The following is a 24,169-nucleotide window of genomic DNA, read 5'->3' as shown; positions in this document are numbered from 1 at the left end:
TTAACATAATGTGATGCCCTTCTTTTCCTTTTGTTACAGTCTTTGTTTTAAAGTCTGTTTTGCTGATAAAAATTGTATTACCCCTAGTTTCTTTTCATTCTGTTTGAATGGAACATCCTTTTCCATCCTTTCACTTTCAGTCTGTGTGTGTCTTTGGCTCTGAATTGAGTCTCTTGTAGACAGCATATAGATGATTATTATTATTTTTGTTTTATCTGTTTAGCTACCCTGTGTCTTTTTTTTGGGGCATTGAGTTTATTTCCACTTAAAGTGATTATTGATAAGCATGTGCTTTTTACCATTTTGTTATATGTTTTCTGGTTGTTTTTGTTGTTCAGTCCATAAGTCATGTCCAACTCTTTGTGACCCCATGAATTGCAGCATGCCAGGCTCCCCTGTCCTTCATTGTCTCCAAGAGTTTGCTCAGATTCATGTCCGTTGAGTTGGTGATGCTATTTAACCATCTCATCCTCTGTTGTTCCCTTCTCCTTTTGCTTTCCATCTTTCCCAGCATCAGGGTCTTTTCCACTGAGTTGGCTCTTTGCATCAGGTGGCCACAATGTTGGAGCTTCAGCTTCAGCCTCAGTCTTTCCAATGAATGTTCAGGGTTGACTTCTTTAGGAATGACTGGTTTGATCTCCTTGCAGTCCAAGGGACACCGAAGAGTCTTCTCCAGCACCACATTTCACAGGCCTCAACAATGCTCAGTCTTATTTATGGTCCAACTCTCGCATCCATACATGACTACTGGAAAAACCATAGCTTTGGCTATGCGGACCTTTGTCAGCAAAGTAATATCTCTGCTTTTTTAATATGCTGTCTAGGCTTGTCATCACTTTCCTTCCAAGGAGCAGATATCTCTTAATTTCATGGCTGCAGTTGCCATTCACAGTGATTTTGGAGCCCCAGAAAATAAAATCTATTGCCTTTTCCCCTTCTGCTTGCTGTGAAGTGGTGGGAGCAGATGCCATGGTCTTGGTTTTTTGAATGTTGAATTTTAAGCCAGCTTTTTCACTTTCCTCTTTTACCCTCATCAAGAGATGCCTTAGTTTCTTTTTTTTTCTGTCATTAGAGTGGTATCACCTGCATATCTGAGGTTGGTGATATTTCTCCTGGCTACCTTGATTCTAGCTTATGTTTCATTCAGGCCAGCATTTTGCATGATGTGCTGTGCATATAATTTAAATAAGCAGAGTGACAATATACAGCCTTGACATACTCCTTTCCTAATTTTGAACCAGTCTTTTGTTCCATTTCTGGTTTTGACTGTTACTTCCTGGCCTGCATACAGGTTTCTCAGGAGGCAGGTAAGGTGGTCTGGTATTCCCATCTCTTGAATAATCTTCCACAGTTTGTTGTGATCCACACAGTCAAAGGCTTTAGCGTAGTTAATGAAGCAGAAGTAGATGTCTTTCTGGAATTCTGTTGCTTTTTCTATGATCCAGTGAATGTTGGCAATTTCATTTCTGTTTCCTCTGCCTTTTCTGAAGTTCTCGGTTCATGTATTGTTGAAGTCTAGCTTTAAGAATTTTGATCGTTACTTTGCTAGAATTTGAAATGAGTGCAGTTGTGCGGTTGTTTGAGCATTCAGTGTCATATTATAGCAAAAATCATCAGCACAGCAAGTACTATTTAGCTGAGTGACTGAATCTTGAGTATGATCATCTAATCATTTTCTGTTCTCAAATGCTTTTCTTTTGAAATGAAGTATGTATATTTTGTTAATTGTCTTATTTATTGATTTACAAGTCAATATCAATTATGTTTAATGACATGAATCTCTAGAATATCTTTGTGAACTACTGAGAGTTCATCAATCACTAATTTGAAACACTGACTTAAATCAGAGATAAAATTGGATTTGATAGAAAATAATTTGAAGCCAAATTTGTGGCCACATTTTTCAAGTGCATAGGCCTGAATGGCATAAACACTGTTTATTCAGGTTATCACCTTAATTTCATGTTCATTTTCTCTTCCATTTTTCTTTTGTTCCGGTTTTCCCATTTATTTTTATGTTGTGTCATACATACTTATGCTTCCCTGGTGGCTCAGATTGTAAAGAATCTGCCTGCAATGCAGGAAACATGGGTTCGATCCCTGGGTTGGGAAGATCCCCTGGAGGAGTGTATGGCAACCCACTCCAGTATTCTTGCCTGGAGAATTGCCATAGACAGAGGAGCCTGGCAGGCTACAGTTCATGGGATTGCAGAGTCGGACATGACTGAGTGGCTAAGCACAGCACATACATACTTACAAGTTTTCTCATTTCATTGGTATATATTTATATTGAATAGAGTTATTTTGCCAATATTTTTCAATGTTGAAAATATTCAGGTTTGGGAAGATTGGTATTTTAAATAAAGTTGTGTAATGTAGTATTAACATTAATCTTTACTTGGAACAAGCTAAAATTAATGTTAGGATTACAAAAATGATTGTTCTTATGTTTTCCAGTTGCTAATAGGTTATGAAAATGGTACTGTAGTTTTCTGGGACTTGAAATCTAAAAGAGCAGAACTGAGAGTTTACTATGATGAGGTAAGTGATGTATACTGAAATATTTGAAAAGCCTATTGTGATTTTATGCCTGTTGTCTACTTTTACTCCTTTCATATTACCAATATTTTTATTTTGGGGAAACTGCCTCATTCTGATTCAGTTCTTCACACTGCCTATTGGTTTTTGCACGAGTTTCACCTCAGAGTTGTTCTCCTGACTGGCAATTTTGCCTTGATGGACTATTTTTAAGCTTTTTTGGACATCTTACATTTATTGATTTCTGTTACTTATCTTTTTCTTTTCTTTAGGCTTCATGATTATTTCTTACCTCTTTGTCCTTAAGGTCTTTAAAGATACTGTTCATATCTTTAGAAAATTGCTTTTCTGTGGCAGAAAGTTTACGTAGTCAGTTTGAAAGGCTTTATCTTCTAATACGTGCCTTCTTAAAATCGGGAGAGATTTTTAAAATAGTAATACTTATTGTTACTAACTTAAAGTATGTTTTATCATACAGAATTGAGATTTTAGATTTTCATGTAGAGAAATCAGTGAACTCATATTGAGGAATAGTCTCTTAATTGATCTTCAGGGGTTCACAGATTGATTCTAGGCCATTAAGTATTTTATTCATAAGAGGCTAATGAGAAAAGAGTGAGGCTAAGGGCAAAAGGTGAGAAAGGGGATTTATGTCTTGTAGCTGTGGAAATAAAGGTGATTATCTAGGCTCTCTATTAAATTTTAAAAACTGGTACAGTGGTGAGAGATAGGAAGAAAATACAGGTCATAAATCATTGTCTAGCATTACCCAGGCTTAAATAGAAAGAGTGCCAGAGAATTCAAGACAACACTAAGATAAATAGAAAAAGAATTTTGACAAGAAAACACATTTTTAAAATAACAGTTCCTTTTTGTGCTCCCTTCCATCCCCTTATAACAATAAAATTTAAATTTTGATGCTTAAAGATATAAGCCTTTAGTTATTCCATAACTGCTACCCCAACTCATTTCTTAGTGGTTCTGGTAAAATACAATTTTATGTTATATACAAGATTATTATCATGGTAACAAAGAACTCAGAAGTAAATGATATAACAGCTGGGTAATTTGATCATGATTGGTGAGCAATATTCTGGCAAGCAATGTCATACAATTATGTGCCTTATGAGCAACTTACAGGGCACCTTTAATCATAAGAAGGTCCTGGAGAGCTAAGCTAGGTTTTTCCTTTTGTTAAATACATAAAAATAAAGATGAGGATGGAGATCATTTATTCTGCAAAACTAGCCTTTAGATAAGACAACACATCTGTGTGTTTAGCCACTTGGAACTAGAGTAGAGCAGCTGAAATGGAAATCCAGATAAGAATGCTCAATTAACTAGCTTTCTTATAGCTTTAAAAAGTGTGGAAGGAAAGTTTCTAACCTTAAAAAGTAAATGAAAGCAATTTTGCAATGAAATGTCTATATAAATATTAACAATGTTAATCAGTAGAATAATATACTTTACCTATTTTATATCTAGAATTGTAGAAATTATATAAAATCTATATAATGCATAATTATGTCCTATCATTTTAATAAAGATAGTTATATACTTCATGTTATTACTAAACTTTTTAAAATTTTCTCAGCACTTTTCCTCCCATAGTTTGAAATCATCTGTAATACTTACCTGAAATAGTATCTAATTAGTCACCAAGGATCCCTTCTTAGTCTTTTAAGTTCCTCACTAAGCCTGTGACTTTACATCAGTCCTTCGTTCTTAAATGGTTTCTTCATTTTTTTCTATTGTTCCACCTCATTTTTTCACCCCTCCTTTCTCCATCATTGGTTTTTTCCCTAACTCTCCTTTAAATTATACTCTCAGGATTCTATGTCTTCACCCTCTTTTCATTTCTCCTTCAGTTTGCATTTATGTTCATATTCAGCCTCCCATCATTTCAAATATTACCTATATTATGCTGATAAATTAAAATTCATATATCTTTGGTGCAAATATATAATAATATATTAGGTAACTTCAGATGAATATTCCATTGGCACTGAATTAGTATTTAAAGACCTACTTCTCTCTCTGTGTTTTTATTTCAGTTTTTCAATTTTGATTTAGTTATTTCACTTTAGAACCCACAGAGTCACAGTTGACCCTTTTTTCTTCTTCATGTGGTATAAGCAGTCACTCTTGTAGTCTTCTTGATCCCATTTTTATATTATCTCTCATTTATCTCTTTTTTCATTTCAGTGTCCTAGTTGAGCATGTTATCTTTTGCCTTGAAGACTGTAGTAGACTTTTAACTAATCACGTTTCCTCGGATATCTTAGCTTTGCAATATATCTTTCACTAACAAGATTATCATTTTAAGACATAGCTGATCATAATTTCCTACCTCAGAACCTTTAAATGGGTCCCAGTTGTCAACAATACAAAGTCTTATTCCTTGACAGGAGGTTTAAGGCCTTGGTGCTATCTTTCCTTTGAATTTAATTTATGGCATTCTTTCTATACACTCTTCATACTTCAAACATGTTACTGTCTCCTAAATATACCATTTACTCCTGACTTCAAAGCCTTTGCTTCTGCTTATACCTTATCTTGAACTCCCTTCTTTCCTGTTATGCATATCAAAGTTCTGTTAATTCATTAGCAATTGTAAAGCTATTTGTACAGTCTAGCCACTTGATAAATAACTACTGATGAATTCAGAGTTTTGTAAATCCAAGATCATTTTCAGAAATAGGTATATAAATTTTATTTTCACGTTAGCTGTAAAGTTTTTGTTTCATCTATATTTTAAAAATAATCTCTCACGGAGAAATCTCTCAAGAGCTTGACATGAGGATAATCTTTTAATTCCTTTAGTAACTTCTATTTTTCCTTTTTTCAGATTATTACTTAGCTTTTTGGGTTTCCTTTGTCTTTTTTGTTTACAAGAAATTCAGTCACAGCCACTGAATTAACCAAAGTTACTAGTGTTTTATTTTCCATATTGTTTTCCATTTAAAATTTCATCTTTAATTAGTTATATTATATTTGTTTTTTCAGAAAATCCATAATGTCCTTCTTAAAGAATGGAGTAGGGTATAATCAAATAAATAGAAATTAAATATTTACCCATTAAGTCAAGTTCAAATGCCAGCTCTTCAACCTCTTCAATAATTGATTATTTGACTTCCTATTCTTTAATAACAGGTTGGTTTTACATGCCTACTCTTCTGTACAATAAGTGTACTTCTTTTATACAACTTATTTTGATTTTGTGTTATATCTATTATTTTTATATCTGTCTTCTCCAGTAGACAAATTCAGTGGGATATAAAGATTAGGGCTGGGGATGCTTTCTCTGCACCTACCATTTTTATCAAAGTAGTCTGAGAGAACTTTATTAAATTGACTGAGGTTCATCCAGGTTAACACGTAGAGGAGGCAAGAAGTGGCCTTTCCCTTTAGACACATACAAAAATGAGAAGAAATAACCAGAGGAGACAAAGAAGTGTTTTTTCCACTCTCACTGCCTCTACTGAACCCTGGTAGTAAAGAAATCTTCTCTGCCCAGTAATGGAGACCAGGGTGAGAGAAAAAATAAGTCTGTTGTGTCATGGTATCGTTTCTGATTAATCAAATCTTATCTTGAGGTCCACTGATATACTGTTTCATTTCTAATATGTCTAATGATTGCTCTAGCCATCATTTGTCTATAACTCTAATAATACTTATTGTTTGGAAATATATGTGTGTGTAAATATAGGTATAAGTTTGATATAAATAAATATATTCATAACTTAGTTGTATAAATAATAAATATATCCATAACTTAATTTTATAAATATAAATCTAAAAAGTAAATACTAAAAGTTTCAAACAATAAGTATTGTTATAGTTTCCTTTCTTGCAGTTGTTTAAGTTCCTTTAAGGAAAGATCATGCTGTATACATCTGTTCAACTTTTATGTCTACTAGAGTTTCTTTCATTGTGCAATAAATAGCACATTACCCAAGTTCCCTATATACTTTACTAATTTTGAAAGAATACCAAGGGTGTGGCAACATTTGATAACATAAATACTTATTCATTTAACAGATATTTGGGTACTTACTTTATGTAAGACATTGTGTAATCACGGGGAATAAAACAATTCAGGAAAATGTAATGATTGCTTTTTAATTTAATTTATAACTACAGAATGAATCTGTAAATACAAACAATTTTAAATTCTTCCTGCTTTAAGTCAATTTAAATAGCATATGTTAGAGTTAACGTAGTTCATTGATTCCAAATATGGGTTTTGTAGTTAGATGTTGGATTTGAGTGGTGTAACCTGATCAGGTATGTCTCAGTCTTTCTAGCCTATTTTACCATGTGTAATTTGGAAAAACAATATCTGTTTGGTAGGATTAAATGAGATAATGTACGTAAACTGCTTACCTTGGGGTCTGGCACATAGTTAACCCTCAAATTGCAAGTCTAACGTAAATTACTTTTTAAATTGGTTACTTTAAGTGAAATTAAAGTAAATTCTGCCTCACCCGAGATTATCTTCTGTTAACCTTGCTTTTACTTCCGTGTAATAATTTTCAAAGAAGCATTAAATGATATGGGGAAGACATAGGATTTACAACAAAAAGTTCTGGGATCTAACAATATGAAATTTACTTAACTTTTCTTTTTCTAAGGAGATAAGATTTTATAGCCTTTTATATGCCTGTAGAGAGTTGGAGCCAAAGGTAGTATGATCTAGGTCAGAAACATTGTGTTATTGCTATAATAATTCTGTGTTAAAATATTTTTCCTTTGGAATATAGAATGATATATCAACTTTCTTCCTCCTCTACTTGTTTTTAATTGTTATTTCATTAGGCTATTCATTCAATTGATTGGCATCATGAGGGCAAACAGTTCATGTGCAGCCATTCAGATGGTAGCTTGACTTTATGGAACCTGAAAAGCCCCAGTCGTCCTTTCCAGACCACAGTTCCACATGGTAAGATATATGCTTTCAAAAGAGAGTAACTCTGGAGGTGCAGTGCCACTACTTGAACTGGGAAACTTGGTATCATTATCACTAAAAAGAGGTAATAGAACATAGCTTCTGATTCTAAATACCCGTTTATACCTCCTTCAGATCCCCACCCAAAGTTTCTAACCTTCCCTTCTGCCTGTCTGTCAACTTTCCTACGTTGTAACTGAGCGTATATAGAGACCTCCCAGGCAAAAATTGAATAATTGATGATTGATGTGTCTGAAGCAGAGAAAATTATGCAGGATTTGACCAATTTTAAGGGGTAAGGAAGCTAGTGAGAGAATGGTGCTTTATGGATCTAACTCTTAGACCTAATTTCTATACTGCTTTAGAGTCTTTTGTCTTCTAAATTCTCCCATTTATTTTCACTTATGCCATTTGAGTACTGTGGTTTTTATTGTAGGTTGTATTTCTTAGTATATTCCTCATTGAAAGGAGATATTTAGGATTTATGTTGGCTCTACCTAAGTGGACAGAATAAAGATGTCAAATGTATGAATAGCTTTTATTCAGAGGCCGTATTATTTTCCATAATATAGGTGATGATCTCAGTTTTCGTGTTTACCTCATACTCTTGGTTGTAAGAATAGAAAAGTCAAAACCTAGAGGTTAATCAGATACATTGTGTTACAGTTTCTGGGTGTTTATTACAGTTTTACATTTAGAAAATAGTGGTATGTTTGTACAGTGGGTGACCCATAAATCAAAAGATGGAATTATTCCAACTTGGGTTGGTCTGCCATCTTTTTGTACCATCATGTTCTATCTGCAAAAGACTAAATTATTGCAACATTTATCTTAGCAGTTTACTTAAGAGATTACCTTACATTTAGGCACTTACTTAGAGATGCTTTATTTATTTATATAGAAGTACAGTTGATATATTATTTATATTAGTTTCAGGTATACAATATAGTAATTAAATATTTTTATAGATTGTACTCCATTTAAAGTTTATACAAAATAATGGCTGTAATTACCTGCAGTGTGCAATATTCCTTATTGCTTATTTGTTCTATACATATTAGTTTATATCATTTCATCTCATACTCTAATTTGCCTCTCCCCCTTCCTTCTCTACTCTGATTACCACTAGTTTGTTTTCTATGTCTGTGAGTCTATTTCTGTTTTGTTTTATTTTGTTTTTGGTTCCACATATAAGTGGCAACATAGAGTATTTGTCTTTCTTTGAATTACTTAACTTAGCATAGTACTCTTCTATTCTGCCTTTCATTTACTTTATAATTAGACATACACAATTAATTACCATGAAGTTACAAGTATACTTGGGAAGAATGTAATTTCCTTTTACACAAAGATCAAATTTGAAATTCTTATTTTTACTTTGTACTATTTAAATCTTCACTGTTTTTATTATTGAGTTTTCAATTCTTAGAGAAGTACCTATTATTAGAACCTCTATTATTGTGAGTTTTTCCTTGTAATTCTATTCATTTTGTGTTTATACTTTAAAAATCAAATAGCTAAATGTGGCTGATAATGTTTATCAGATCTTCTATGATTTAACTGATATTTGCCTAGTAACCAGTTTCTGAGAAACTAGTATTAAAATTTAATGGTTATAGAATTATCTGCTCTCTTTAATTCTGTCCTTTCTTTGTTTCATGTATTTTAAGATTTTATTATTGGGCATCCATCATGTCTCCTGTAGAGAACATATAGTTGGGTCTTGCATTTTTATTCACTCTTACATCATTTAGTTGGAGTGTTTAGTTCACTAATATTAAATATAATTACTTAGGATATTGCATTTTTTGTTCCTTTTATCTCCCCCTTTTGCCTTCTTTTGGATTATTTGAAAGTTTTTACTATAATTCATTTATTTACATATAGGCAACTTATCTTCATCTTCACATATTCTTTTTAATCAGTTGCTCAAGGGATTACAGTATACTTCCTTAACTTTCCATATTAGAGTTAATTGTAACACTTTACATAAAATATAGAAATTTCACAACCACATATATCTGTTTACCTTCACCCATTGTCCTTTATGCAATAGTTATCATATTTATCTAAATACAATGTTGTAATTTTTACTTTGAATACACTTAAGTATTTTTTCTTGTTGTATGTTTTCTCCATTTTATGTTTTGTGAGTTTCAGGTATACAACTTAGTGATTCAGTTGTTTTTTCAGATTGTATTCCAATATAAGTTATTACTGAATATAATTCCCTGTTCTATTCAGTGAATCCTTATTGCTTATCTATTTTATGTATAGTAGTTTATATCTGTTAATCCAGTACTTGTAATTTTCCTCTCCTCCCTCCCCTTTTACATTTGTTTTCAATATCTATGAGTCTGTTTCTATTTTGTATATAGTTTCACTTGTATTATTTTTTAGATTCCATGTATAAGTGATATCATATAGTGTTTGTCTTTCTCTGACTTACTTCACCAAGTATAATATTCTCTAGGTCCATCCATGTTGCTGCAAGTGACAATATTTCATTCTTTTTATTGCTGAGTAATATTCCACTGTTATACGTGTGTAACACACCACATCCTACAACAGTCATGTGTTGATGGACACTTGAGTTGTTTCCATGTCTTGGCTATTGTAAATAGTGCTGCTATCAACATTGGTGTGCATATATCTTTTTGAGTTAGAATTTTCTTTTTTCTTTCTTTTTGGATAAATACCCAGTAGTGGGATTGCTGGATCACATAGGTAGCTCCATTTTTAGTTTTTAAGGGAACCACCATATTACTATCCATAATGGCTATACCAGTTTATGTTCCTTCCTGCAGAGTTCTCTTTTCTCCACATCTTCTCTAGCTTTTTATTTGTAGACATTTCGATAACCATTTTGACCACTGTGAGACTTAACTTATTCTGTTTTTGACTTGCATCTGACTAGCATTTCTCTAATAATTAGCAATCTTTTCATATGTCAGTCATCTATGTCTTCTTTGGAAAAATGTCTGTTTAGTTCTTCTGCTCACGTTTTGATTGGGTTGTTTTTTTTTTTTTTAATATTGAGTTGTATGAGCTATTTGTATATATTAGGTATTAAACCCTTGACAGTCACATAATTTAAATATTTTATCCTATACTGAGGGTTGTCTTTTTGTCTTGTTTATGGTTTTCTTTGTTGTGCAAAAGTTTTTAAGTTTAATTGGGTCCCATTTGCTTATTATTGTTTTTATTTTCTTTACTCTAGGAGATGGGTCAAAAAAGATCTTGATGCAGTTATGTCAGTGTTCTGCCTATGTTTTCCTCTAAAAGTTTTATTGTATCCAGTCTTACATTTAGGTCTTCGATCCATTTTGAGTTTATTTTTGTGTATGGTTGTTAGGTACTGTTCTAATTTTGTTCTTTTACATGTAGCTGTCCCGTTTTCCCAGCACCACTTATTGAAGAGGCTTTCTTTTCTCCATTGTATATTTTTGCCTCCTTTGTCATATATAAGGTGACCATGAATGCATGGGTTTATCTATGGGCTTTCTATCATGTACCATTGATCTATATTTCTGAAGTATTCCTTCCTCTGCAGTTTTTGAAATAGTTTGATAAGGATAGGTTCTAACTCTTCTATAAATGTTTGTTAGGATTCACCTGCAAAGTCAATTTGTTCTGGACTTTTGCTTGTTGAGAGTTTTTAATTGATCATTCAGTTTCATTACTGGTCTGCTCATATTTTCTATTTCTTCCTGGCTTAGTCTTAGGAAGGTGTGCCTTTCCGAGAATTTGTCTGTTACTCTTAGGTTGCCCATTTTATTGTCATGTGGTTGTTCACAGTAATCTCTTATGATCCTTTGTATGTCTGTGATGTTGGTTATAATTCCTTTTTCTTTTCTTGTTTTATTGATTTGAGTGAGCCCTTTCCTTTTTTTTCTTGATGAGTTGGCAAAGGATTTATCAATTTTGTTTATATTTTCAAAGAACCAGCTTTTACTTTCACTGATCATTTTTGTTTTTTCTTAGACTCAATTTTGTTTCTACTGTCATCTTTATGATTTCTTTTGTTCTACTAACTTTTTGTTTTGTTTGTTCTTTTTCCAGTTGCTACAGGCCTAAGGTTCAGTTCAGTTCATTCGCTCAGTTGTGTCTGGCTCTTTGCGACCCCATGAATCGCAGCACGCCAGGCCTCCCTATCCATCACCAACTCCTGGAGTTTACTCAAACTCATGTCCATCGAGTCGGTGATGCCATCCAGCCATCTCATCCTCTGTCGTCCCCTTCTCCTTCTGCCCCCAATCCCTCCCAGCATCAGGGTCTTTTCCAGTGAGTCAACTCTTTGCATGAGGTGGCCAAAGTACTGGAGTTTCAGCTTCAGCATCAGTCCTTCCAATGAACACCCAGGACTGATCTCCTTTAGGATGGACTGGTTGGATCTCCTTGCAGTCCAAGGGACTCTCAAGAGTTAGGTGTTGCTTATTTGAGATTTTTCTTGTTTCCTGAGGTAAACCTGTATATACTATAGATTTTTCTCTTAAACTGCTTCTGCTGCATCTCATATGTTTTGGATCATTTTTCATTTTCATTTATGTCTAGGTATTTTTTTGTTTCCTATTTGATATTTTCAGTGATCCACTGATTGTTAAGTAGCGTATTGTTTAGCCTTCTTGTGTTTGCATTTTTTTACATTTTTTTCTCATAGTTGATTGATTTCTAGTCCTCATAGTGTTTTGCTTGGAAAAGATACTTGATATGATTTCAGTTTTCTTGCATTTATTGAGGGCTTTTTTCTTTTTTGTGTGGCCTAGCATTATTTATTCTGAAGAATGTTCCATGTGCACTTGAAAAGAATGTGTGTTCTGCTTTTTGATGGAATGCTCTATAAATATCAGTTAAGTTCATTTGCTCTAATGTGTTATTTATGGCCTGTGTTATTGCTGATTTATTCTCTGGATGTTCTGTCCACTGATGAAAGTGAGGCGTTAAAGTTTCCCACTGTTATTGTGTTACTGTTAATTTCTCCTTTTATGGCTATTAGCTTTTGCCTTATATATTGAGGTGCTCCTGTGCTGGGTGCATGTATATTTACAATTGTTGTATCTTCTTCTTGGATTGATTCCTTGATCCTTATGTAGTGTCCTTCTTTCTCTCTTATAACAATCTTTATTTTAAAGTCACTTTGTTGTGTGTAAGTGTTGCTACCTCAGCTTTCTTTTGATTTCCGTTTGCATGGAATACTTTTTTCCCACCCCCTCACTTTCAGTCTATGTGTCTCTAGATCTGAAATGGGTTTCTTATAAACAGCATATTTGTGGGTCTTGTTTATGTACCATTCAGCCATCCTATATCTTTTGGTGGAAGCTTTCGGTCCAGTTATATTTAAGGCAGTTAACAATTTTTATGTTTTTATTACCATTATTCTGTAAATTGTTTTGGATTTGGATTTGTAGCTTCCCCCTGCCCCCGCTTTCTTCTTCTCTTGTTCTATTTTCTTGTGATTTGATGACTATCTTTAGTGTTATGCTTGGATTTTTTTTCCCTTTTCTGTGTATCTGGGTATCTGTTATTGCTTTTGGATTTGTTACTATCAAGAGGTTTTTGTATAGCAATCTATATATACATGATTGTTTTCAGTTGCTTATCTCTTACTTTCAAATGCATTTCAAAAACCTTGCATGTGTACTCTCCTCCACCTCACAATTACTGTTTTTGATATCATATTTTGCATCTAATTGTTTTGTATATCCCTTAACTGTTTATTGTGGTTATAGATGATTTAATGACTCATCTTTTAACCCCCCTACTGGTTTTGTGTGTGGATGGTTTTGAACCTTTACTGTATCTTTGCTTTACTGGTGAGCTTTTTCATTTTATAATTTTCTGTGTCTGATTGTGGCCTTTTCTTTTTTACCTAGAGAAGTTCCTTTAATATTTGTTGTAAAGCTGGTTTGGTGGTGCTGAAATCCTATAGCTTTTGCTTGTCTGTATATCATTTGATTTCTCCATCAAATCTAAGTGAAATCCCTCCTGGATAGAGTATTTTTGGTTGTATTTTTTTCACTTTTTCATCACTTTAAATATATCATGCCACTCCTTTCTGGCCTGCAGATTTTCTCATGAAAAGACAGTGGATATCCTACTGGGAGTTCCCTTGTGTGTTATTTGTTGCTTTTCTCTTGTTCTTTTAATATTCCCTCTTTATCTTTAATTTTTGTCATATTAATTACTGTATTACTTTGTCAGCAAAGTAAATAACATAAGTAATACATTAATACAAGAAGAACATAAGTAACACATTAGAGCAGAGACATTATTTTGCCAACAAAGATCTGTCTAGTCAAAGCTATGGTTTTTCCAGTAGTCATGTGTGGATGTGAGAGTTGGACTATAAAGAAAACTGAGCACCGAAGAATTGATGCTTTTGAACTGTGGTGTTGGAGAAGACTCTTGGGAGCCCCTTGGACTGCAATGAGATTCAACCAGTCCATCCTGAAGGAAATCAGTCCTGAATATTCTTTGGAAGGACTGATGCTGAAGCTGAAACTGCAATACTTTGGCCAACTGATGCGAAGAACTGACTCATTGGAAAAGACCCTGATGCTGGGGAAGATTGAAGGCAGGAGGAGAAGGGGATGACAGAGGATGAGATGGTTGGATGGCATCACCAACTCAATGGACATGAGTTTGAGAAAGCTGTGGTAGTTGGTGATGGACAGGGAAGCCTGGGGTGCTGCAGTCTATGGGGGTCACGAAGAGTTGGACATGACTAGCAACTGAACTGAACTGAACTGAGTTACAGTATCTTAATATGTTCCTCTTTGGATTCATCCTGTATGGGACTGTCTGCATTTCCTGGACTTGGGTAGCTGTTTTCTTTCAGGTTAGAGAAGTTTTCAGCTATGATATCTTCAAATATGTTCTCAGCCCCTTTATATCTCTTTTTTCCTTCTGACACCCATATAATGTAAATATTGATGTGCTTGCTATTGTCCCAGAGGTTTCTGGAACTGTGCTCATTTCTTTTCATTATTTTTTCTTTTTCCTGTTCAGCAGCAATGATGTCCACTACTCTGTCTTCTAACTCACTGATCCATTCCTCTATATCTTTTAGTCTATTATTGATTCCTTTTAGTGTATTTTTCATTTTAGTTTTTGTATTATTCATCTCTGTTTGAGTGTTCTTTATATTTTCTAACTCTTTGTTAATAACTTCTTGCTCTGTGTATTCATTCTGCTCTCAAGTTCTTTGATCATCTTCATGACCATTCATCTGGACTCCATCTTGGATAGATTGCTTATCTCCACTTCACCTAGATATTCTGGTATTTTATATTATTCCTTTATCTGGAACATTTTTTGTTGCCATCTCAATTTTGTCTAAGTTGCTATTTTATTTTATGTATGTGGTAGGTTTATATATGTGGTAGCTGTGACCAACCTAGACAGCATATTAAAAAGCAGAGACATTATTTTGCCGACAAAGGTCCATCTAGTCAAAGTTATGGTTTTTCCAATAGTCATGTATGGATGTGAGAGTTGGACTATAAAGAAAGCTAAGCACCAAAGAATTGATGCTTTTGAACTGTGGTATTAGAGAAGACTCTTGAGAGTCCCTTGGACTACAAGGAGATCCAGCCAGTCAATCCTAAAGATAATCAGTCCTGAATACTCATTGGAAAGACTGATGCTGAAGCTGAAACTGCAATACTTTGGCCAACTGATGCGAAGAACTGACTCATTGGAAAAGACCCTGATGCTGGGGAAGATTGAAGGCAGGAGGAGAAGGGGATGACAGAGGATGAGCTGGTTGGATGGCATCACCGACTCAATGGACATGAGTTTGTGTAAGCTCTGGGAGTTGGTGATGGACAAGGAAGCCTGGTGTGCTGCAGTCCATGTGGTTGCAGAGAGTTGGACACGACTGAGCAACTGAACTGAACTGATGTGGTAGGTTAGTTACATTTCTCAACCTTGGAGAAGTGACTTTCTGTAGAAGACACCTTATGTATCACAGCAATGCACTCCCCTCTCATCAGCAAGGTATGTGCTCTAGGGCTTCCCCCTAAGAGGGCTACATGGGTTCTTCTATTGTGGCAGATTGCACTCTGGTAGGTTTGGTTGCCAGTTGGGCCAGTTGGTTGACAAGTCCTGCCTTGTGTGGATGCTGCCGGCTGGTGTTTAGTGGTTCCTGGTCATGAGGTGGCTGCTTGTAGAATCCTAGTGGGCCTCAGGGCCAGTGCTGGCTCAATCACAGGGTCCCAGAGGCTCCAGGACTGTTGACCACCAACTGGTAGGTGAACTGTTACTGAAGTTGGTGATGGAATACTGGCAGGTAGAATACCAAGGAATGCAGTTGTGTCATCCTGTGGTAACAGTATGGTTAGTTCTGTAAGAAACTGGCAAATTGTCCAGTTTTCCAAAGTGGTGTACCATTTTGCATTCCCACCCACGATGAAAGAGAGTTACTGTTGCTTCACATCCTCTCCAGCATTTGATGTTGTCTGTATTTCAGATTTTGGCCACACTAGTAAGTGTGTCTTGGTATCTCATATAGCTTTAATTTGCGTTTCTCTTTAACATTTGATGTGGAACATTGTTCATATGATTGTTTACCATCTGTATATTTCCTTTGATGAAGTGTCTGTTAAGATCTTTGGCCCATTTTTTTATTGGGTTTGCTTTTCTTACTGTTGACCTTTAATTGAAAGTGAAAGTCACTCAGTCATGTCCGACTCTTTGCGACCTGATGGACTGTACAATCCATGGAATTCTCCAGGCCCGAATACTGGAGAGGGTAGCCTTTCCCTTCTCCAGGGGATCTTCCCAACCCAGGGATCAAACCCAGGTCTCCTGCATTATTGGCAGATTCTTTACCAGCTGAGCCACAGGGGAAACCCAAGAATACTGGAGTGGGTAACCTATCCCTCCTCCAGCAGATCTTCCAAATGCAGGAATCGAACCGGGGTCTCCTGCATTGCAGGTGGATTCTTTACCAACTGAGCTATCAGGCAAGTCCTTTAAGAGTTCTTTGTAAATTTTGGATAATAATACTTTATCAACTGTGTCTTTAGCAGATACTTTTTCCCTGGTCTGAGACTTGTCTTTAATATTCTATCTTCTACAGAGCAGAAGCTTTTAGTTTTAATGAAGTCCAACTTACCCATTATTTCTTTATAGATTATGTCTTTGATATTGTATCGAAAAAGTCACAGCCATCCCAAAGATCAACTGGGTTTTTTGCTATGTTATCTCCTTGAGTTATATAGTTTTATGTTTACACAAATTGATCTGTGATCCATTTTTAGTTAATTTTTGTGAAAAGTGTAACATCTGTGTCTAATTCTTTTTTTTTTTGGCATGTAGATGTCTAGCTGTTCTAGCATCATTTGTTAAAAAGATTGTCTTTTCCCCATTGCATTGCTTTTGCTCTTGTGTCAAGGATCAGTTGGCTGTATTTGTGGAGGTCTATTTCTGGGATTCCTATTCTGTTGCCTTGATTTATTTGTCTATCTTTCTCTATTTTGATCATTTTAGTAAGTCTTAGTAGATCTTAGTAGATCTTGAAGTCCCACTACTTGCAGTCCTCCCACTTTGTTGTTGACAATACTAGATATTTTGTCTTTCCATATAAACATTAAAAATCAGTTTGTTGGTATTCACAAAATAGCATGCTGAGAATTTGATTGGGATTGCACTGAATTTATAGACTAAATTGGGAAAACTGACATTTTGACAATATGGAGTCTGAATATGCATGAATACAAAATATCTCTCCATTTATTTAGTTATTTGGTTTCATTCATCAGAGTTTTTAGTTTTACTCCTAGCGATTGCATACATATTTGGTATTTCATTTTTTTGGATGATAGTGTAAATGGTATTGTGTTTTAGTTTCAAATTCTATTTTTTTGCTGATATAAAGGGAATAAATTGACTTTTGTATATGAACAATCTATCCTGCAACCTTGTTATGATCACTTCTTAGTTCCAGATCTTTTGTCAATGCTTTTGGATTACGACATAGGTGATTGGAGTTCCCATGTGGTGCTAGTGGTAAAGAAACCGCCTGCCAATGCAAGAGACATGAAAGATGTGGACTTGATCCCTAGGTCGGGAAAATCTCCTGGAGGAGGGCATGGCAATGCACTCCAGTATTCTTGCCTGGAGAATCTCATAGACAGAGGAGCCTGGTGGACTATGGTCCATAGGGTCACAAAGAGTTGGACATGACTGAAGCGGCTTAGCATGCATGCATATAGGTGACTATGTTATCTATGGACAGATATTTTTACTTATTCTTTCTCAATCTGTATCTCTTTTGTTCCATATTTTGTCGTATTTCATTACCTAGGACTTCAGTCCAGTTCAGTTCAGTAGCTCAGTGGTGTCTGACTCTTTGTGACCCATGGACTGCAACATGCCAGGCCTCCCTGTCCATCACAAACTACCGGAGTTTACTCAAACTCATGTCCATTGAGTCGGTGATGCCATCCAACCATCTCATCCTCTGTCATCCCCTTCTCCTCCTGCCCCCAATCTTTCCAAGCATCAGGGTCTTTTCAAATGAATCAGCTCTTTGCATCAGGCAGCCGAAGTATTGGAGTTTTAGCTTTAACATCAGTCCTTCCAAAGAACACCCAGGACTGATCTCCTTTAGGATGGACTGGTTGGATCTCCTTGCTGTCCAACGGACTCTCAAGAATCTTCTCCAACACCACAGTTCAAAAGCATCAATTCTTTGGCGCTTGGCTTTCTTTACAGTCCAACTCTCACATCCATACATGACTACTGGAAAAACCATAGCCTGGACTAGACAGACCTTTGCTGACAAAAAGTAATGTCTCTCCTTTTTAATATACTGTCTAGGCTGGTCATAACTTTCCTTCCAAGGAGTAAGCATCTTTTAATTTCATGGCTGCAGTCACCATCTGCAGTGATTTTGGAGCTCAAAAAATAAAAAAATAAAGTTAGCCACTGTTTCCACTGTTTCCCTATCTATTTGCTATGAAGTGATGGGACCGGATGCCATGATCTTAGTTTTCCAAATGTTGAGCTTTAAGCCAACTTTTTCACTCTCCTCTTTCACTTTCATCGAGAGGCTCTTTAGTTCTTCCTCACTTTCTGCCATAAGGGTGGTGTCTTCTGCATATCTGAGGTTATTGATATTTCTCCTGGCAATCTTGATTCCAGCTTGTGCTTCACCCAGCCCAGCATTTCTCATGATGTACTCTGGCATATAAGTTAAATAAGCAGGGTGACAATATACAGTCTTGACGTACTCCCTTTCCTATTTGGAACCAGTCTGTTGTTCCATGTCCAGTTCTAACTGTTACTTCCCTACTATGTGTAAATTGGCTTGCTTTATATTATTCCATAGGTCTTTTATATTGCTTTCATTTTTTTTTTCATCTGTCTGTCTGCTTTCCTGATGCATGATTTCCATTCTTTTCTTCCAGATCACTTATTTGTTCTTCTGAATTGTTAAGTTCGGTATTTATTGCTTTCAGCTCAGCTTTTGTCTCAGAAAATTAGTTTTCTAATTTTAATTGGCTCCTCTTTATAGTTTCTAGTTCCTTGTTCAGTGATCTGCCTTTCTTAATTCCTATTGATAGCCTTTCTTAATTCTGTTAGTATTTTTATTAGTCTTTTTTGAACTCCAAGACCGGAGAGATTTGTTTCTTCCTTCAGGGGATTTCTCTTGTTCTTTTAAGTGGAAGTGGTACTTCTGCTTCTTCATTTTACTTAGATTTCTTCAACTCTGAATTTAGAAGAAACAGTTGTCCACTGTGGTCTTAAAGGACTGTTTTTATGTGGGTATCCCTGTGTAGCCTGTGTCTTTGTAATATTTTTGGTGAGAGGGCTGTTTTTAGTATGGATGCCTGCCCCAGTTTTCCTCATTGGGTGCTGCCCGTTATCCTCTTGATAATGGGTGTGACTGGTATTGTGGTGATCAGAGCCTGCCTTGGATGTTGAATGGGGCCTCCGTTTTGCTCTGTGGTTGTCACAGCCCTGTTGGGGGTAGGGTCTGCTCCTAGTTGTTGGCACTAGTAGCTCCTAGATCCATTTCTGAGCTGTGGTGTGAGGTAGGTGAGAGTGAGATACTGCACTGGGGGAAGAGCTACTAAGTGTTCCTCCCAGGAACTGTCTCCTGGGAAGTGTGCTCTGTGGTCTCATCCACATCTGTTGTGCAAGCTCATGAAGTACGCTCTTGTTGGCACTGCCCTCGGCCCTTCCTCAGGATAAGAATGCAAGCAATCAGCCCAGAAGTTCCTCAGGCAGTGTGCTCACCAGTCCACCAGCATACATGTGTTGGCCCAGGTCCACTAGTCAGGCACCAGGGCCCCCTGTGAGGCCTGAAGGGTCAATCCAGACCTTGGCCCGGCCTTTGCTTGTCCTGGCAGCTACTAATGCCAGACCCACCGAACCCTGGGAGTACCAGTAGTCTGCTTGAATGTCTCACAGGCTCTGAGTTTACAAAGGAGCCTATGGCATAAATCCTCCGAAACCAACAAGACACTGCTCAAATTTCAGCCCCACTTCTAAAGTCATGCAGCTCCAGCTCCTGGGGATCAACACAGACTTCAGCCTTGCCTCTGTGTGTGGATTGCCCATGGTGCTTGTGCACTCCCAGAGCTCACAGAGGCAGAGTCGTGCCCACTGTGAGCATGTGTTGGTGGGGCCCTGCCCCTCCATTCTTGCACATTAACAACAGGGCTTCAGTGGCAAAATCAGGCTCCATCCTGTGTACCCCCAGTTACAGTCTAGGGCACACTCTAGCCCCTTCAAGCTGCCTCTGCACAGCTAACCTCAGGTCTCTCCCTGGGTCTATCCACTGATGCCCAAGTTTTAGCACCCAGCCCCCAGTGAGCACCACAGACATGCATTTCTGTCTGGAGACTGCAAGTGAGGTAGCCAGGACCATCTGTGCTGATCTCTGTTTGTTCTGCCTACCACAGCCAGCTACTGCAGTCTCCTCTGAGCCTCTGAAGCTCCCTGTTTTTCACTGCTGATCTCCCAGCCATTGAAGGGGGTTCCCAGGGTGAAGGAACCTTTCTTCTTTTACAGATCCCTCCCAGGGGTGCAGATTCTGTCCTGATTGTTTTTTTTTCCCCCTTTTGTCCTACCTGCTTACATGATGATCTTTCCTGCAGTTTTGATCACGTGAGATCTTCCCCCAGTATTCAGTAGGAATCTATGAGAATTGTTCCACATGTAGATGTATTTTTAATGTATCTGTGGGAAGATATGAGCTCCACATGATTCTGTTCCACCATCTTGATCTCTCTTCAGTTGTTTTTGATCAAAGAGGGATAGTTTTTCTTCTTTCACCAGTGAATGTGATGGTAAGCTCTGGGTTTCTATTCATAGTCTTTATCAGGCTGAGGAAATCTTTTTTTTCCCTCTGTTGAAGCCTTTTGTTTAATCAAAAGAGTGTCGGACTTCATCAGATGCCTTTTTAGTCTGTTGAGATAATTGTGTAATTTTTGTTCTTTATTCTATTGATATGGTATATTACAGTAACTGGTTTTTCTCATGGTAACCATATTCCCATTATTTAGAAAAACCTCACTTCTTCATTGTTCTAGCTCTGTCTTAGCCTCATATTAGAATGTTTGATCTCATACAATGGATGATACTAATAGTTTTATAGAATTAGTTGGCAAATATTTCCTTTTTTGTTTTTAGGAGAATGTTTGAAGAATTGGTGGAAGAATTTAAATCATTTATCTCTGTCTCTGTCTTTTCTGGTCAGTTCAGCTACTTTATTGATCTTTTCAGAGAACCAGATTTCAGTGTATTGATTTTCTATTGATATATTTTTTCCTATTCTATTAATACTTCATTAAAGTGAAGTGAAAGTCACTCAGTCATGTCTGACTCTTTTGACCCCATGGACTATACGGTCCAAGAAATTCTCCAGATCAGAATACTGGAGTGGTTAGCCTTTCCCTCTCCAGGGGATCCTCCCAACCCAGGGATCAAACCCAGGTCTCCCACATTGCAGGCGGATTCTTTACCAGCTGAGCCACAATGGAAGCCCAATACTTCATTAATTTCTGCTCAAATCTTTATTATTTCCTTCTTTCTGTTTGCTTTAGGTTTATGTTGTTCTTTTATTCTGTGACTTAGGTGAATGGTTAGGTTAGTGATTTCATATATTCTTTTTTAATATAGCTGCTCATAGGTATAAATTTCCCTCTCTGTACTGCTTAGGTTTCATCTGAGAAGTTTTAGTGTATAGCTTGTATACACTATATAGTTGTATACAACTATATATAGCTTGTATATAGTTGTAGCATATATTATTCTAAAAATATTTTTTTCTTTGAACCATTTATTTAGTCAAGGGTATGTATGTATAGCGGCTTCCCTAGTGGCTCAGATGGTGAAGAATCTGCCTGCAAGGTGGGAGACCCAGGTTCAATTCCTGGGTTGGGAAGATCCCCTGGAGAAGGGAATGGCAACCCACTCTACTATTCTTGCCTGGAGAATTCCATGAACAGGGGAGCCTGGCAAGCTACAGTCCATGGGGTCACAGAGTCGGACATGATTGATTGAGTGACTACCATACACACACACATACACACACGTACGTATGTATAGAACTTGTTACATTAGCCTTTTTGCTGCTTATTTATGGTTCTCTTCCTTTGTTCTTGTGGATTCACGTTACCATTTGATGTCCTTTTCTCCCTCCATTGTAGCCTTGCTCCCATCAACCTTCTCTGTGTTATTATTTTCAAATAAGCATCCCATATTACAATTATATACATATTAATTTTTATATCGCTTCTTAAATCAGTTAAGGTTGGAGAGGAATAGTGCAATTATACTGTCTTTTATAATTACCTACATTAATTACTTTTAATTATAATCTTTGTATATAGGTACATATTACTCTTTCAGCCTAAAGAACTTCTGTGTATTTTTTGTAAGGGAGCTCTGCTTGCAACACATTCTCTCAGTTTTTGTTATCTGGAAACATCTTTATTTCACCTTCATTTTTGAAAGATAATTTTGATGAACATAAGAGTCTTGGTTAACAGGGTTTCTTTTCCCAGTAAACTAAGTATGTCATTCCTTTGCCTTTTGACTTATTGTTTCTGAAGAGATTCTCAGCTATTATTAACCTTATTGGGGATCCCTTATATACAAGGAATCATTTTTCTCTTGCTCCTTGCAAGATTTTTTTTTTCTTTTAGCATTTTTACCTTGATGTGTCTGGGAGTAGATTGATTTTTTTAATCCTACATGGAGTTTTTTGAGGTTCTTAGATGTATAATGTCTTTCAAATAATTTAGAAAAATTTTCAGCCAATATTTCTGTGAATGTTTTCTCCTTTCTCTCCTCTCCTTCTAATAGTCCAATAATGCATATGTTGGTGTGATTGATAGTATCCTACCTTTTTTTGAGATTTTTTACTTTTCTTCAGTTTTTTTCTCCCTGTTTTTCCTAAACATTCGTAATTATCTTCTTGTTTTCCATCATCAGTATCTTACATCCTCAAAATTTCTTTATTATATAAACCCATATTAATATTTCAGAGACCTTGCTTTACACATATTATTTCTCAACTTGGAAGCTTCCAGTGGCTTTCCCTTGTCTACATGGCAAGTCAGTCTCAAAGATTGCCATTATATGGCTCTTTTGTACCTCATCAGCATTCTTTCCTCTCTTCTTCTACATTAATCTTTTAATCTACCCAGTTTGGCTTATGCATTATTCTCTAAGCATACTCTCTCATCATACATCACCATATTCTCTTAACATTCTGCCTTCATGTCGTTTCTTATGCTCTCCTAGCCAACTTCTGTCTAATAGCTAAGTTCTTAATCTAATAGCTAGGAAGTCTTCTGTAAAATTCTACAAAGTCTTCTGTTATAAAAGGAAACCACAGTTTTATTCTCCACTCCTAAAGTACTTCATGTCTATCAATCATTTATGGTACTTCATATCATTATTTTCAATATTTTTTTGTTTAGTAAATTTTAAGCTTCTTAGTAGTTATTTCTTTGTACCCTCCCACTTACTACAATACTGTGAAAATAAGGAATAACAATAAATACAGTTATTGACAATGTTGTTTTATACAATATGACATTTAAGCATATTTCAATTACTAACAGGCAATAAATATAATCAAAGCAGAAAGCTTTCACCTTCTAATAAATCAGAGTTGGAAACTGAAGTAAAACATTAGTTAAACAATGATTCTTTTCTACTAAAATCAGTGCATGGTACTGATGTTTACTGATTGAAAAATAGTAATTGGTTCCATATATATACATACACACAACTGCAAATACGCTGTTTGGTCAACTGACGGTTTGGCAATTACTAGAGAAGCATTGGGTTGAAAAAATATCAACTGAGAAGAATGGGCTTCTTTGCTAAGTCTGTTACTTCCTTTAATTCTCTAATTCCTTTTATTATCAAAACTTAATAATCCCTGACTAGCTCTACGACCACTGTACAGAATGAGTCCCTGAGCCAAAGTTGTCCCTTTGTAATGATCTATATTTAGTGTTAACAATTCTTTTTCATATATAATATAGATACTTTTAATCCTGTTTTACAATATAAATGATAGTGGTCAATATTTATTATTGGGTTGCTTCTTCAGTTGACATAGAGTAAAAGAAAAAGAAGGAAATTTCAAAAAAGCATGCCATGGAGCAGATAAGGTATACTGTATGCTGATAGCCATTAAACAAATTGGATAAA

The 24,169-nt window shown here is 35.9% G+C and overlaps 1 protein-coding gene across 1 annotated transcript in view; it reads left to right on the top strand.

The window, feature by feature from the left end:
- Positions 1-24,169, top strand: part of STXBP5L (syntaxin binding protein 5L) — a 355,378-nt gene that overhangs the window by 163,368 nt on the left and 167,841 nt on the right. Inside the window, exons 8-9 of the mRNA XM_061167943.1 lie at positions 2,458-2,541; positions 7,357-7,480. Of these exons, the coding sequence (XP_061023926.1) occupies positions 2,458-2,541; positions 7,357-7,480 (208 nt within the window). The remainder of the gene's footprint in view (positions 1-2,457; positions 2,542-7,356; positions 7,481-24,169) is intronic.

Source organism: Dama dama, chromosome 19, assembly GCF_033118175.1.
Source record: "Dama dama isolate Ldn47 chromosome 19, ASM3311817v1, whole genome shotgun sequence".
Classification (NCBI taxonomy): Eukaryota; Metazoa; Chordata; class Mammalia; order Artiodactyla; family Cervidae; genus Dama; species Dama dama.
This window is presented reverse-complemented; position numbering and strand designations above follow the sequence as displayed.